At 35.0% G+C, this 17,952-nt stretch overlaps 1 protein-coding gene across 1 annotated transcript in view; it reads left to right on the top strand.

The window, feature by feature from the left end:
- CNTNAP4 (contactin associated protein family member 4) overlaps positions 1–17,952 on the top strand; it is a 276,813-nt gene that overhangs the window by 244,570 nt on the left and 14,291 nt on the right. The window contains exons 18-21 of the mRNA XM_007994117.3: positions 7,994–8,233; positions 10,601–10,825; positions 12,202–12,335; positions 13,150–13,237. Of these exons, the coding sequence (XP_007992308.1) occupies positions 7,994–8,233; positions 10,601–10,825; positions 12,202–12,335; positions 13,150–13,237 (687 nt within the window). The remainder of the gene's footprint in view (positions 1–7,993; positions 8,234–10,600; positions 10,826–12,201; positions 12,336–13,149; positions 13,238–17,952) is intronic.

Consider the following 17,952-nt stretch of genomic DNA (forward strand, 5'->3'; position numbering starts at 1 on the left):
CTTTGTATCTGGATATGGGGCAAACGAATGAGGTAAATGTGAATCCGAAAAGTAAGTACAGTTTTCAGCATGACTTTATTCTTCTAATAAAAATGTTTTAAATAGAGTGACTGATGGTAATAATAATAATGTTTAAACAAGTTTAGAGATTAAACGTACAACATGAGGACTATAGTTAATAAAATTGTATGGTATTTGGTATTTGAGATTTTTGTTAAATATAGTAGATTTGTCACAAAAAAGTAACTATGTCAGATTATAGATTTGTTCATTTGCTTTTACTACAGTAACCTTTTTACTACCTCTGTGTTTCCTGTAACATCATGTTGTAAACCTCAAATATACACAAAAAATTTATGTTAAAAATGAATAAATTACATGGAAACACAATTTTTATAATATAGGACAAGACTGAAAGACTGTTAGTGTTATTCATTTTGAAATAGATGATGTTATTGTTCCAGCATTAAGTAGTTTTGTTAAAAATGCACCTTCCTGTTGGTTAACAAATTTATAGAACCCTACTGTGGAATATTTCAAATAACAAAGTTATTTTAAAATATAAATATGAAATGTTAGAAATTTCAATAACATGGAAATATATTAATTTGAGATACTGCGTTTAACACTTTACCTGCAAATAAAATGTGTAGCTATTTGGATATATGATACATTTGATTTAAATTATATTCCCCATCTTACTAACTGGGTCTATGTTGATAATATTTATTAGCATTAAATTTTTTGAGATTAACATTTTTTAGAAATTTGAGATGGGTCTCTCTCTGTGTCACCTAGACTGGAGTACAGTGGTGCGATCTTGGCTCACTGCAACCTACGCCTCCTAGGCTCAGGTGATTCTCCTGCCTCAGCCTCCAGAGTAGCTGAGACTACAGACACATGCCATCATACCAGGCTATTTTTTGTAGAGACACAGTCTCCCTATGTTGCCCTGGCTGGTCTTGAACTCCTGGGTTCAAGAGATCCACCTGCCTTGGCCTCCCAAAATGCTAGGATTACAGGTGTGAGCTACCATGCCTCACCTGCAGATTAGCATTGTTGCTAAGCTCTCAGAAGTGGCTGTTGCAATGAGACCACATGAAGGAATCCAGTGTATTTTCTCTGTTGCTTTTTCACCCTCTCTTCTAAAGGCCAGTCGTAAAGTATGTTCACATCTCAGAGGGAAACTCTGAGGAAAGATTAATGCTTTAATTTCTGAGAAAAATCAGTAAAAATAAATAGAAAGCATTTTGAAAAAATGTGATGCAGTTGGGCAGCAGTTAAATATGACAATTGAAATAGGAATAAGGAAATGATAAATGGAGTTTCAGAGATGCAGCTAGCGTTAGCCTACACCCGAGCAATACAAACCAGAAGGCTTTTGAGCAATCCCTGATGTTTCAAATATTAGAAAAATTAGCTTCAACTAATCTAAACTGTAGGATGTCATGCAAAGTAAAGGAAGAATAAAATAATGCACAAAACCCATGTATGACTAAGTGATAAGAATTAACATCAGTGTAACATGACAGATTAGACATAATGAGCACCAAAGCAATGAACATCACCTCCTCTCCTCCAGATGATTCCAGCCAGCACATCACATTGCTTTTTTATAATAAAATGGATTCACCTTCTGTTTGTAGCCTGTCTTTCTCCATTTTTGTTCTTAGTTGTGACATTGGGTCTTTACTATCCTTTTCATGTTCTTTCACTTTGTCCTTTGTGTGTGTGTGTGTGTGTGTGTGTGATTTATGCCTATCTTAAATAGTCCTATTCAGAACTGCCTCTTATTGTCTTTTTAAAAAATCAGCATATTGAACACGTGCCCTTGACTTGCTAACACTGAGGACTTAGCATCCGGTCACCGCTGTTATCGTAAACTCACAAACGTTCTCCAACCACAGAAATGATGGAGAGAAAAGAATCAATCATTTTTAAAGCTGAAATGTGACAGTGGTCATTTTCTATTTTGGTTTGTAAACTCAGCATTTTCGTAGAAGCTTCTTAAATTAGCCTTGAATTGATTTTCATGCAACCAGCTCTGCAATTTTTGTTTTCAGTCTCAATTCTTTTACTGACAGGTTTTTAGACGGGGTGAACTGTATCTCAGTACTTTGTGACTCTCACCTGGAGAAGTAAGGACCCCTGACATAGTCAGAAGTAATTTGCTTTGCATTTGAATTACATCAAATCTATAAATATTTATTGACTGTTTAGAGTGAACAATTGCTAAAAAGCACATGCAGAGGTTAATGTTGAACTCTAAATATATTGAACCTCTGAGACCGTAGTGATCAGTCTCAGCTGTGTGTGTGTGTGTGTGTGTGTGTGTGTGTATTTGTGTAAACATATGCATGTATTTCTGTGATTTCACCTGAGAGTGAAATTTCTAGGTCACAGCATATGCATAGGCTAAGCACAGGAAATAGTGCCGTATCTCTATTCACCATTGGATAGCTTCCTTTATAAAGTGACTGTTCAGATCTGTTGCTCATTTTCTACAAGATTGTCTTCTTTTTTTAAAAATTCATAAGAATTATTTATATATTTCAGATGAATCCTTTTCATATAAATTTATTATGAGATCTTCAACCTCTCTGAGTTTATTGTGCTGTCATATTGTTAATAGTGTCTTTGAATGGACAGAAGTTATTAATTATAATATATTCCAGCTTTTTATTTTTTAATTTTGGTTTTTGATACGCTAAAATATAGTTATGAGAAGAGAATATCAAGCAGCCTTAGGTTTGAATTCAGTACAATAAAGGTCGAATTTCTCTTTAACATAATCAAATCATTTATCTTAATTATGCACTTCTCCCCTCCTTGAGGCATCTTTTTCATGATTAGCCTAAGAAGTCCCCAGTGTACTTTTCTATGTCCAGTAGTAAATCTTAGTGATCATTGACTGAGGTCAGAATTCAGATGGGATATTTGAGGACAAGAGAATGTGATTATTCATCAATGAACAACAGTTTATTTTTTTAAAATAGGCTTTAGCATGGTCAAACTAGAGAGTTGCTCTGGCTTCAGTATGTGAGAAGTCTAAATAGACTCATTTTTTCTGCTCCTTCTATGACTGGGGCACGTTTTCACCAATGACTTTGGCTCAGGAAAAAGTGACTGAATTTTCTGCCCATGACACTATTGCTAACAACAGCTGCCTCTTTGAACCATGATAGTTCTTTGAACCTGAGGGAGAATAGTCCTGTTCCTCCCCTCCATTCCAGGACTTTGCTTAATGAAGAACATTGCATGACAAACTTAGAGCTGGGCCTCCAGATTTCCTGCCTTCTATATGAACTAACACCACTAATTCTGTAAGGCAAAGTTTTCCACCAGGATGCGGACAGGGCTCATGGTCCAATGCTTGACATATAGAAGACAGCTTTCTCCCTTCAATCTCCTGACTTGGTCATGGGCCCAACCTGCATGCCCTGTCACTTTTCTGCCCCAAGTTAATTTGTGGTTGGGCTTTGCCAGTTTTTCTTTGCCATAGTGTCAAGGTCAGGGAGTGTCCTTGTACTCTGCCAGGCAAATTTCTATAGCTTTGAATTTTAAAGAGAAGGTTGAGGATCTTGATTTCTTTATTTCTGTAAGGCCCCTGCGTGAGTTATGCAGTTGTTCCCAATTAATTCTCAATAATGTTCAAGCACAGCACATGAATAATTTGCCATTAAAAATTTGAAGTGTAATCTCAAAGGTCTTTCTGCCCCAAAAGTAGTGGAAAATTGGCTTAGGAAAGAACCAGCTTCTACTCCATGACAGTATCTGTCACTTATAGTAATTTCCTGAGAATAATAGAGGAAAGCGTTTGGTGCTGGGTCTCTACTCAGCACCCAGACAAATTATTTAGATGCAAGACCTCAATACCATTACGTAAGTGGACAGGTTTGGTTAAACTCAATAAACATGGAGAGGTTGGGCATTTGTTTCACAAGATACTCAGTGTTGTGAAGTCCCGAAATTCATTATATCTGATATAGCATGGCAGGTAAATTGATAGAAAATTAATTGGAAGACAGTTCCAAACGTAATAGCTCAGTGGAAACATCCAGAATCAATTAACCAAACTGCAACTCATTTTAATTGGACACACTCTAACCCTGAAAAGGCACTGGAATCTTTAATTAAGCTTTCAAGCCCAATCCTATTTACATTAGCCAGGTTTTTCAGAATAGTTACATCTGAAAACAAAGTTATTAACTTGAAACCTAACAGTAAAGGAAAAATTCTAAATACATGTGTGACACAACAGTTTGTGTCTAATTAGATGTTGTTTTCTGGTCATTTAAAATGTAGCTTAAAACTATATGGTTAGGTAAATAACTTAAAAAGTACAGAATTAAGATGTCCTGTTTATAAAGTTGCATACTGATTTTCTTCTCACTCTTACAAATATTATCTAAGCATATATTTCACATGTATTTACATTTATCTTCTTCTGCTACTCACCCCACACTCTGACTTTCTTCTTTACTGTGTATTTATTTTTATTATGTTGTGGTAATCTTGTGTTTCCCCATCTAAATTTATTACTAGCGCTTTTTGTCAGCAAGATTGATTTCATATAGTTTTATACCTTCAGTGCCCAGAAAGAGCTGCTAAATAAAGCTTGGAGAGCTGAAGTGCCATTCAATCCAGTGATGATCTGAGGCATACAAGAAAATGAAAAGTCCACTTCTTTTACCAGAGAGTGGTATGAAGTGCAAAGAAACTTCCTTGGAATGAAAGGCTATCTGTGGGTCTGAATCCTACCTCTGCCTCTAACTAAATGTGTTTATTCTAATATTTCCTCAGATGGACCTGTGGACCAATCTTTGAAATTCTCTATGCCCCTAGTTTCCCATCATCCAAAACAAACTAAACATGAAAAATTCAGTTAGAACAGCTGGAAATGGACTTTAGTCAGTCATTGGACCCCAAGTTATTTAGTTGTGTTGTTACTGGCAGAATAAGATAAGCCCCTGAGTTAGGGAGACTGTGCGTGTTTCAGAGCAGCACATGTATAACGATGTGATTTAATATTACTGTATACCATTGACTATATACCATGATTTAATGTGGGATAATACAAAGTAAATTAAATATACCAGGAATATACCTTTAATTCAGAGTTCACAGAATGTGGCCCCCTGCAAAAAGTTCCTGTGCCAATACGAAAACCAGATGTGAGCTGGACCTTACCCAGGGAAGAAATATCCAACAAGGATGCCAAAAGAATCTTGGCCAAAGACTTTGGACCCTAGGAGCTCACTGAGTTGAGTCAACAGAGTGGAAGAATAGAGAGGTGTGAAGATAAAGGCGTAGCAGCTCTGATATGGAAGAAAAAGAAAAATCCTGAGCATAAGGCAGAAGAGAGACTTCAAGAATGGCGAGGTCCTCAAGAAGCTGCATATAGAACCACCATGTGATCCAGCAATCTCACTAATAGGCATTTATTGAAAGAAAAGAAAATCAGTTTATTGAAAAGACAGCTGCACCCCTAAGTTTATTGTAACACTATTGACAATAGCCAAGATGTGGAATCAACCCAGGTGTCCAATAACAAATGAATGGATAAAAAAGTGATGTATATATGTAATGGAATACAGTTCAGGTATAAATAGAATAAAATCCTGTCACTCAGAGCAACATGGATGGAACTGAAGGGCATTACGTTAAGTAAAATAAACCGGGAACAGAAAGTTAAACACAGCATGGTCTCACTCATATAAGGAATCTAAGGAAAAGGTGATCTCATAGAAGTCAAAAGTAGAACAGAGGATACTAGAAGATGGGGAGGGTACAGGGAAGGGGCACAGAGTTTTGTTAAAGGATATACTATCACCGCTAGATAGGAGGAGAAAGTTCTAGTGTTGTATGCCACTGTAGGATGACTATAATTTACAATAATATGTAGTTTCAAATAGGAAGGTATTGAATGGTCCCAACACTAAAAAATGATAAATATTTGAGATGATGGAGATGCTAACTACTCTGATCTGATCACTACATATTATGTATATCACAACATCACTACATACCCCATAAATATGAACAATTAGTGTGTGCCTATTAATTTTTAAAACAGAACAACAAAAAGGAATAAACAACTCAATTGGGCACCCATATTAAAAACCTAAAAAAAATGACAGAAGTAAATGTAAATGTAGGAGGAATTAAACAAGAAGATTTCCAGGCATTCTGAAACTCTGTGATGAAATTAACACCATCTCTATCATGCTCACTTATGACAATGGCAATATGTTTACACTCTCTAGATTTATAAATAGATTTATAAATAGAACGGCCAACACCCTTAAGACCTTGGCATCCTTCATGGAGGAGAAACAAATTATGTAAATGGAAACATTTTGAATAAACTTTTAAATACAGCAATTTGGATATAGTTATAGCTATGAATCTGAATTCTGAATAGTGTTAGTGTCCGTAAGTCCAGAATTCTCAGGAATTCTTTGAGGTTCCTTTCCATAGTCTTTCATTATTTGCAAATATATAATTAGTTTATTAGAAATGTTCGCTAAATTCAGGCCTCATTCTCAGTCTCAGAGACCCAAGCATCTCTGTGGGGCAAAAGGGGCCCCCCTCCTTACCCTTGAAGCACTATGCCCACATCTATCTCCCACTTCGATGTATAATGTGGTTTAACAAATGAATGAAGGAATGGATTTAATAGTTACAACTCAAATTATTTATCTACCACTGTTCTTTGTGCTGGATATACAGTAGCAATCAAAGTAGCCCTTGTTGAATGAAGGCTAGGTTAAGGAGCTACCTAAATGATTTGGAAGAAACGAAGTGAACATGTTTTTAGGAAATGAGAATTTATATGTAAAGAGTACATACAAGGTCTTGGTGATGAGCTAGCATCATTTATCCAAAGATGGAGCTTCTTTTTAGAGGCTTCACAACCGTCTAATTGCCTCTCAATAGAATTGCCAGGTTATTTAGATTAGGGTACTGTTTTCCCGCTTCAAGTTCTGAGTATTAACTTGGAGTACTCCTGGACACAAATTTATGTATGAGTCTAACCAGGGCTTACACTCCTATCAGGACAGTGCTAATAAAATGATGGTCTAGTGATCATCTGAATTAGAATCTCCTGCAAGCCTTGTTAACTCTTGAGATTCACAACCCTACTTTTGGACCACAGAACCAGTATTTCTTGGAGCAAGCTACTGAGTCAATTTATTAGAAGCTCTCCATGTGATTATGTGTTACTCATATTTCTTAAAGTTTGAGAACCTCTACCTTAGAATAATAGGGTCTGATTCCAACCAAACATTGTAGACCTCTTCAAGGGTGAGTTGATAAGTACATATGGTTATATATTCAATAAGTGTTATATAACTTATTTCTGTATGGATCCCCTTTTGCAATTTTGTTAAGAATCTTTCCAAGCATAAAACACTGAACACTAGACTAACCTTTAGAAAAACAATCACTTGGAAATATGTCAGACAAAAACAAATAATCTGACATTCAGTTACCATCTTTTCAATGAATGGATAACAACCAAAGGACCATATCAGTGTACCATCAGAAGATCTCAAAGATTCCTTAATAATTCTCACAAAGTTAAAACTGTACCAGAATCAAGATCAGGTTTCAATATGAAGGATAAACCACACTTACCCAGCAATATATACTTATTAAAATTCCCAGAAAGTAGTTTCTACATTAAAATAGCGATACATGTCACTGTTATTTTGAATGAGAGTAGTGTATGACCTTTATTTTATTCCTCAATTTAAAGATCAATAAATATATTTTAGAAAAAAAAATATAACATAGTCAACTTTAAAATAAATTGAATTAAAGTTGTATCTTTCTTGGAGTCTATATTTGGCCATGAATTGTGTTTCCAAAATTATATTTGCTTATCCATTTTTTTGCTGTTCTCTGTAAGGCCTCAGTTTTGTTTGGTCTTTAAATCCTGAATAAAACACCTAGGAACATGTTTCCATTTGCAGTATTTCCCTTTTAGGTGGAACGGCCACCAGACAAAGAGGCTTTCTGGGCTGCATTCGGTCTCTGCAGTTGAATGGGATGACCCTGGATTTGGAAGAAAGAGCCCAGGTGACTCCGGAAGTGCAGCCAGGTTGTAGAGGACACTGCAGCAGCTATGGGAAGTTATGCCGCAATGGAGGGAAGTGCAGAGAAAGACCCATTGGGTTCTTTTGTGACTGCACTTTCTCTGCATACACAGGGCCATTCTGCTCAAATGGTAAGTGTGGCACGGAAGACTGTAAGAGGAAAAATTATTCAATGTGAATTAAATGTCTGCCAGTTCTTTTCTTTCCAGCTATTTGAAACACACAAAAAATCAATTTCTGAGTTTCTTCGGCAAAGAATCTATTGAATGTAAAGAATAGATACACGATCCTGGTGATAAGACAGCATCATATATTCAAAGTTGGAGCGCATCATATTTCATTACTTAAATGTTTGACTCAAACTAGTCTTTGTTGATGATAAATCCATTGATAGTCACTTCTATGTATTTTAAAGTGTTAGTTGCTCAGTCTGCTTTTTTATACCTAACATTGATTCTCTTAAATAATATGGTTTTCAACAACCTGCCCCATGGTGCCGTTCTTTATTTTAAAATCATTTAAAGCATTACTTTTGGTTTTTTTTGTTTGTTTGTTTGTTTGTTTTGTTTGTTTTTTTTTTGTTTTTTTTTGAGACAGAGTCTCACTCTGTCACTCTGTCACCCAGCCTGGAGTGCAATGGCACCAGCTCAGCTCACCGCAACCTCCACCTCCCAGGTTCCAGCGATTCTTCTGCCTCAGCCTCCCGAGTAGCTGGGATTACAGGAGCCCATCACTATGCCTGGCTAAGTTTTGTATTTTTAGTAGAAATAGGGTTTCACCATGATGCCCAGGCTGGTTTCAAATTCCTGACCTCAAGTGATCCGCCTGCCTGAGCCTCCCAAAGTGCTGGGATTACAGACATGAGCCCCCATGCCTGGCACTGTTGCTATTATATTTGTTGAAGATACTCAACAATGCAAGGATATTTCAGATGCATTTATTTTTGTTTTTATTTGTTTGAGTTTTTAAGGCATATTTTTTCCAGAAATATAAACAGTATACCATTAAATATTGATGCATTATAAAAATAGACACACTTATGCATTAATCATACATTTTATTGTATGATATGTTGAATATCTGCTGGTGAAATAAAATAGCAGGATAGTTTTCAGCTTCTCTCATTCTCTGATATACATTGTGGAAGAAGGAAAGACGTAGGATTAAGTGTTCTGGACAGACCTCTATGAATATACAAACATTTATTCTTTCATAGTTCCTCATAGAAGACTGACATCCAATTTAAATTCAATTACTTTAAAGTGTGTCTTGGCTATTGAACCTTTTCCTGAAGTAGGCTAACAAAACTTGGCTCCAAATTAGAACAACTCCTGACTTACAAAGAAAGCATGAGGATGAGCTAATAAAAAGTTTGCCAAATGTACTTTTCAAGTCATCTGCTTTTCTCAGGAATAATCTATAATTTACAAATCAACTTGTGATCATAATCATATACTGTTGGTACCATTCTAGGACACTTTTCATGTTTAAAGTGATAATTAAGAACATTTGTTTAAAATAACATGTCTTCGTTTTCTGGATATAAATAATTTCCAGTTCATCTTGCTAAGTGCAACCATAAATGTTACTCTGTATGCACATATTATATTGAATATAAAATGTATGTTATAGATAATAAAATAATGAAACAATAAAAAACCCTAAAATGTCAAGGGAGTCTAAACATTACTGTGTGATCCAGTAAGTATCATCTACAACTTGTATTCAATAACCAGTCCTTTTTTAGTAATGAAGAGAAGCAGATTCGGGGATTTAAAACGAGTTATTTCTTCTGCCATCCTCTTCATTTTCATACATATGTATTTGGTGTGTGTGTGAGAGAGAGAGGGGAAGAAAGAAGAGAGAGAATTTGGGATATTAATCTCATACAGGAAAAATATTACACTTGTGTAAAATGATTTAAAAGAGGTTGGTTAGTTCCATTTGTTGATGCTATTTCCCTCTCTCATGTTAATACTAGACTTGGCTTTCTGTTTATAGTACACAACAACTATGAGAAAATGTTTAGACCTAAAGGAAAATTTCTGCCTCTCGATCCTGGGAAAGAAGAGAGTCAAACATCCTTCCTTCCTATTTTGTAGATAGGATGCCCTAGACTTCCTTTAAGATACGCTTCATTTAAGATTAGTGTGTACTATCTGCACGTAATAGATGGGAGTTAAAATGTAAATAAACAAGTAGATGATCAAGGAGATAGAAGACAAGCCTAGTTTGTGTTTGAACTCAGATAAGAAAGCGTTTAACTTTCAAGTGTAAAATTATAATAGTGCATTAATTATATGTCATTTTAACAGAAAGCCATTTCAAAGATCATTATGAAAGCTCTATTAATTTACTTTATTATTTGATTCTAGTTTGGGGTTGGTTCTTCTACCTATGCAACTCATTATTTAAAGAAACTAAAACATTAATTATTGCAACTAAAGCAAGATTCTTGTACTTAAAATTTTTAAGAAAAAATATATATGTTGTTTCAGAGATTTCTGCATATTTTGGATCTGGCTCATCCGTGATATACAATTTTCAAGAAAATTATCTTTTAAGTAAAAACTCCAGCTCCCACGCTGCTTCATTTCATGGTGATATGAAGCTGAGCAGAGAAATGATCAAATTTAGTTTCCGAACAACACGAACACCAAGCTTGCTGCTTTTTGTGAGCTCCTTTTATAAAGAATACCTTTCTGTTATCATTGCCAAAAATGGTGAGTTCTTTTTAGATGAGAGAGAGAAAATTAAATTAGAACACCAGCTCTGTAATAATATGGATCATTCTTGTGTTCTGGTTTCTCAAACTACAAACAGAAAAATGGAGTGTGACTGGTTTTTTGTATTCACAGTTTTAGTACTATCCTGTAAGTATAATCTAAAAGGATTATTTAAAATGATTAAGATGCCTTTATCTATTTATAATTTTGATAATTTTACATATTCAATGTATGATTTTATTTATATATAACACTTACTGTATTATTGTTAGAAGCTCCTTGACTATTCCATATGAATATCTATATTTGTTTTGTAGTTCATTTTGAAATAAGGTATCCTGTTGTACATAAGTATTTCCTGCAAATCAAAGCAAGGAAACATTAAGGGAGTGTTAATAAACCAGCATTATGGATAAGAATATGTTCACAAGATGACCTTTCAGTTGTACTTTTAGTTAAAAAAATCATCATGGGAAAAAAATGGTGTATCCATGCAGTGTTAAGGGCATGTAGATTAGGAAATGTGTTTCCTACAGAAAACCATTTACTGCTATTTTTCTCTTTCCCGTATCTGGATTAAAGGTAAAAAGTTTGGAAATAACTTCTCTGGATAAGAAAAGCAAACATACAAACATGCGACTATATCATTTCGACTAATTCAAATATTTCCCAAGGGTATTGAACACCAAAATAAAAATAAGATTGTTCGATAAGTGTATTTATTCATACTGTGCCTTTTGAGCTTGAAGCTGATTTGTATATTATGGCATTTTCTTCATCAAATTGAAAGATACCCTGTGAAATAAATTAATTGACATCTCTGCAGGCAATTAAATGAGTAGTACTAATTCTGATGGTAAATTTGGCTTAAAATCATTAATCTTACCATTATTTCATTTCAAAGTCTATGACCATGACCACTGGACATATTTCTTATCTTTAGTAAAACTACATTTGCCTTTCATAATTTCATTAATTGTTGTATTTCCAGAGTGTGAGATATATTTTTAAAATATTGTAGAAACAATATTATTGCAATATTAAACAATAGCTTGGCATTTCAGAAATATTTAATATTATTTTTTAAGTGAGAAGCTAGTGCATAGATTTGCATATGCTTAATCTGAGATCTTGATGTTAAATTAAAGACTTGCAGGAAAGAGAGTGCTTATGTGCAACATACTTGGTCTTGATTTTGAAAATACAGTATTGCAATTTCACTTGGAAACTGACTCTTGGGGATTATAAGAAGCTATCTTCCTATTTTTCCCTCGAAATGAATACATAGCAACAAAACATGACTCTGATTTTTAAGTAAGCCATTCTCAAAGTATGATTTTTACTAAAAGAGTCACCATTTTTCCCCACTCTAGGAAGTTTGCAGATCAGGTACAAGCTAAATAGATATCAAGAGCCTGATGTTGTTAACTTTGATTTTAAAAACATGGCTGACGGACAACTTCACCACATAGTGATTAACAGAGAAGAAGGAGTGGTCTTTATAGAGGTAATGTAGTAAATTCAGCAGAAGCAATCATTTTAATGGCTCTCCAGCATGAAGGATCTCAAGCAGAAATTTGATAATGAACACAATAAGCAGAGACACTTTCAGTGGTCTTCTTCTGTAGATAATAGACCTCAAATGTAGTCAGGGTTTTCTTAAGCAATAAGATGTTGTTCATTATATTATTAATGTCAGATGTTTAAAATGCCAATCTTTTCCAACTTGTTTCTGCTCAGAAGGACAGTGATGTCATAGTGTGCTACTGGTAGGACCATTGTTACGCTAATGAAACCGGTTTACTTTAGATAAATGCAGTAAGAAATCTATCTGAAAATAATGATTGTGATGTCAGAATTTTTGTTAATGATATGAGTCACAGCAAAGAAGGTGGAATTATTCATGGAGCCATTTTTTTGAAGAAAAGCACTAATAATTTTTTGGTACCCTACCTAGAAGAAAATTTCTTAGCTGCCTACCTCAAATAAAAACACCAAGTAAAAGTGATAAGGGGAAAAGTAACCTTTTGTATCTTTTTGTTGGCTTCATCTATTTTGAATTCCTTATCCCGTGGAGAAAAATAAAATGATGCAAGGGGCTAGGAGGTAGGGTAGATGCTCTGGCATCTGAAGGTAGTATAGAAATAATGTAGAAAATCCTTTCTAAGTGGCTAAGTTTTTAAATTTTGTTTTTTCTAAATGTTTGGGGCCATGCTAACAACTGCTTAATTTATCTTTTTCTCTTGTCCTCCTTTGCTTCCTGTCTTCTCAACTAAACGTCATCCATTTGGATGTTTTTATCTTGTGTAATAATTTTGTAGATTGACAATAATACAAGGAGACAAGTTCACCTGTCATCAGGCACAGAATTCAGTGCAGTCAAATCTCTGGTATTGGGAAGGATTTTAGGTAAGTGAAAGAAACAACCTTTCCCCTAACCATGATACATAAACATGGATCAGAAAAGTCATATCTGTCTCACACACACACACACACACACACACACACACACACATACACACACACACACACACTTCATCACGGCAAAGGAAATCCCTTGCCTATTTTGATTATGCAGTGAGTGATAATCAAGGTAGAGGCTTATGCAGGCATGAGTAGGGGCATCCTGCGTGATGAGCAAGCATCTTCCTTTGATGTTAAGGTCACCCTGGTCTCAGTCCTGTCTCAATAAAGCATAATGAAATAACGGTATTCTCACATTTCAAAAATATTAAATAATTAAAAATAAAAATAGCAAAGTTGTATTAATTAGGTGCCAAATATGCAAACTTTCCTCTAATGATAAAACTAAGATTAGATTTAAAAATGGAAGAAGAATGCAATTACTTTTCTTCTAGTTAGTTAGTATGCTTCAGGTTATGATTTGGATTCTATTTGCCTTGTTGCAATGTTGCCCTTGGCAGCCACGCTTGCTCAGATGCAATATAAATGCCTTATAATTCTTATTTATTTCCATCAATTACCTTTAATTACAGCACTGGAGTAGAAATGCACTGTTGCCATTTTAACATCAGAATATGTTTGCATTATTTTACACTTGCCAACAAGGATTAAATTGAAAAGTACATTTTAATAGATATTTCATTTTTGGTTATACATAAATCATTAAGAGTATTGGAATTTCACCTTATTGGGGGGAGGGGGGTTCTTGTAGCCTAATTTTTATTACTAGTCTGGTATTTGACACTAATCTGAAATATTTTGTCCACGATAGTAAATGGAATTTTAGTTTTTGACCTTTGCAGTTATTTGTACCTCAATTAATCATTCCTTATGTTGCCTGTACCTAATCTCAGAATCTTGAGAATGTTTGATTAAACCCGTAGGTGAATGATCAAAATATTGGCCCTTCAGAAGGTTAATAGTTCAGTGAATAAATATTTATAGGCTTTCAAGTACTATGATGAGCACCAAGATTATGTGTTCTTATTCTCTAAACAAACAGGGGAAATACCATGAATTGCAATGTTCTTCCACTGTCTATAGTGGACACAAAAAATATGTGCAAAGTACTTCTTAGATGTTTGGAAGCTTGACTGAAAAATTCCATGGGAGGCCCACAGTGTTATTATATAAATCCAACTATTTAAGACTGACATGCGTATCATTTACTCTAAGACTATGTGTATAGCCAATAATATATTTAGCATGAAATGATGATTCCACTTTATTCTGTAGCTTTAAAATTGATTCAAGTCTTGTCCCCTGATGTATAATTAACAGATAAGACAACGTGCACTCTTAAGTCTGTGCACATGAGGTTTAGCTTTAAACTAAACTTCAGATACATAGAAAAACATGGCTAGGCTCTCCCTTTGTTAAAAGAGAATATACTTAGTTATTTCGTGTTTAGTATTGGGAAATATTTATAGCTATTTCAGGCCACTGTGGAGGTAAGAACGTTAGTGTCTAGGAGACTGTTCAGCTCTGGGTATGTAACTCTTTAGCTCTGCCTATTTAGCTTTGGATATGTAACTAAGGTATTTGTGAACATTATTTATTTATTTTTTAATGTAACTTTCTTTTTTTATTTTTCTAATTTTAATTTTTATACACACATAATAGTTGTACATATCTCTGGGATACATGTGATATTTGATACAAACATGGAGCGCGTAATGACCAAATCAGGACAATTGGGATATGCATAACCTTAAACATTCATTTCTTCGTGTTAGAAACATTCTAATTCCACTCTTACAGTTATGTTGAAATATACAATAAATTACTGTTAATTATAGTCACCCTATTGTGTTACTGAACACTAGATCTTATTCCTTCTCTCTCACTGTATTTTTATACCCTTTAACCAACCCTTCTTTATCCCCGTAACCCCATCACCCTTCCCAGCCTCTGTTTGTTTTTTTTTTTCTTTCTTTCTTTCTTTCTTTTTTTTTGAGAAGGAGTCTCACTCTGTCACCCAGGCTGGAGCACAGTGGTGCAGCACACCAACATGGCACAAGTATACATATGTAGCAAACCTGCACGTTGTGCACATGTACCCTACAACTTGAAGTTTAATAATAATAAATAAATTAAAAAAAAAAAAAAAGAGTAAGGAGGGGAAAAATAATGGATTATTCAGTTAATGATAGTAAGACAGTTAACCATTTGGAGATATGCATAACTTTAATTATATATATGTATATATGCTTTATTTATAAAATTATAATCCATACCATATACCAAAATAAATTCCATGTGGATTTAAACAATTGATCTCATGGAGACAGAAGAATGATGATTAACGGAGGCTGGCGGGAGGCTGAGGCAGAGAATTGCTTGGACCCGGGAGGTGGAATTTGCAGTGGGCCGAGATTGCACCACTGAACATTATTTTTTTAACAATGTTTGAGGGTCTTATTCCATTTATAGCTATGGCATAGCATAGGAAGCCAAAGAGAATTGTAAAAATCTAAACAAACAAGCAGCAACAAAAACAAAGCCTCAACTGTTTTAACTGTGGGATCAATCTACTTCCCTACAGATGGCTGTCAGCTTTGGGGGAGGTAAGCATGCAGGTGGCTGGGGAAGGGATGAGGGCCCCAGATAGACCTAGGATGAGGCAAAGATGTAGGGATCATAGGGTGGAGCCCCGACCTCTGCAATGAGGCAGTCTGTCTGAAAACCTCTTTGCTGAACATCACGCTCACAGAAGACTCTGTTCCTTGTTCTGTCCTCACTTAAGCCTACCTTTGCGCGTAACTATTAATATTCACAGAATTAAAAATACGTGCAACTGTGATTTGGAAGAGTCCTCATCCCCCTAACTCTGCATTAGTACAGTAGATGCCATTAATGAGTGGAATCATAAGCTGATACTCCATTCACAGATGTGAAGAAGAAATACTAAGTAGGTTTTCTATGTAAGATATTATACCACTGTGAGTAGAAATATATTCAATATATTATAGAACAATTGGGAAGCTGATTTTCATCCTATAAGGAGGATTGTATTAACCAATCAGTAGAATAGCATTCAGTATATATAGAGTCATTTCCCTTTTTCTAATTGAATAAGGGAGATTCCTATAGAATTAAAGATGTTAAGGTTTTTACTCACAAGTTGCATATTATTCAAATAGGCGTATCATATATGCTGAAAAGTAAAAGTCCAGATTGAGCAATGAGCTTTATGGGCTCAGTCAACTCACTGTCCTAAAAGTGTAAGTGACAATTGATTTGGCATATGCCTAAGGTATGGATCTTGATTAGGGACTAATCATTTGTAATTCAAAGGTAATTTTAGGGACTAATCATTTGTAATTCAAAGGTAATTCAACTGGTAACTTATGGTCAAATTTTGTGTGGTATATGAATTTATGGCAAAATGTTACATAGTACATCCTTGTATTTTAATGCAGTGTATTTGTAGTGAAATAGATCAAGAGTTATTAATATTTCAGAGAGAATTGTTATGTCTTGAAGTCACTTATTGTGTTAGTCCAGGTCCTCCATACAACAGCTGTGAAGACAGGATTAAGCATGTGAGGACTTTATTAAGGGAACAATCATGTAAGAGAAAATGGGGGGGAGCTGGCTAAGGCAGACAGGACCGTTAGATGTCCATGACACTGTGTCTACAGGGATGGAGAGAGAGAGGGAAAATTAGACAGAAGCACAGAAGTGTCTTAGACCAATGTGCAGTCTAAGAAAGATTTAGCAAAATGTTTAGGGAGCCATTGAGTTAAAGTCCTCCGCCAGAGGAGTCCCTCGTTTGCCAGGGATGAGCCTACCTTGGAATGCCTGCTGTGACCCGCCATTGGTTGGGGGCAGTCCATAGGAAACATGGCCTTGGTACAAGCATGAGGATGGATTTCAGAGCCCAGCAGTTGGGACCCTTAGTCAATCAATCTCCCTGTAGTCGGTGGTCTTTGAGGCGCATTCTCATGTTTCCGCACTTATCAAATATGTTTTGCATTTTTGTAAACCCAGGTGACTCCTTGATTCACATATTAAATACATACCTTGTGGTCACCTACCATGTAAATGGAGAATCCCACTCAACAAGGCGGACATTACATCTGCCCTTACAGAGCTTATGGCAGTGGGGATTTCGATAATCATGGACGCAAAAGGTGCCTTTGTATTGACATGAGTATAATGTGCCCCAATATTGCTTTAGATAAAGTAGTCCCAAGTTACCCTCCAAATTAAAATGTATTAAAATTCTTCTATTTTTATACTTTCTGCATATTTCTTCTAAGGGAGTAGCACATAAACATTGCCAAATTTTTTTGGAGTTGTAATTTGCCTACAATTACAACAAAAGACTTAAGTATATAACTATCGCATGCTTTCTCAAATGGAAAAAGAGTTATAAAGGAAATACTTTCCCTCTCTTGACTTTTTCTAGTACTCATTTCTTAAATGTAGAAAGGATTCTAAGGGTGATTTTGAATTGCTGACACTGTTAAAAAACTTTACTAGCAGATATTGAGAAAGGTGGGTGAATTTTAAGAACAATATCAAACTACTATGATGACATGGTAACCATTTCTAACTGCTTGTTACAATTAAAATATAGAAGTACTTAGTAACTTTTGAAATAATAATATATTGATGGTTTAGAGCTACGGTGGGGAGATCAAGGTTTTAGTTAA

The sequence above is a fragment of the Chlorocebus sabaeus genome, chromosome 5 (genome assembly GCF_047675955.1).
Source record: "Chlorocebus sabaeus isolate Y175 chromosome 5, mChlSab1.0.hap1, whole genome shotgun sequence".
Taxonomy (NCBI): Eukaryota; Metazoa; Chordata; class Mammalia; order Primates; family Cercopithecidae; genus Chlorocebus; species Chlorocebus sabaeus.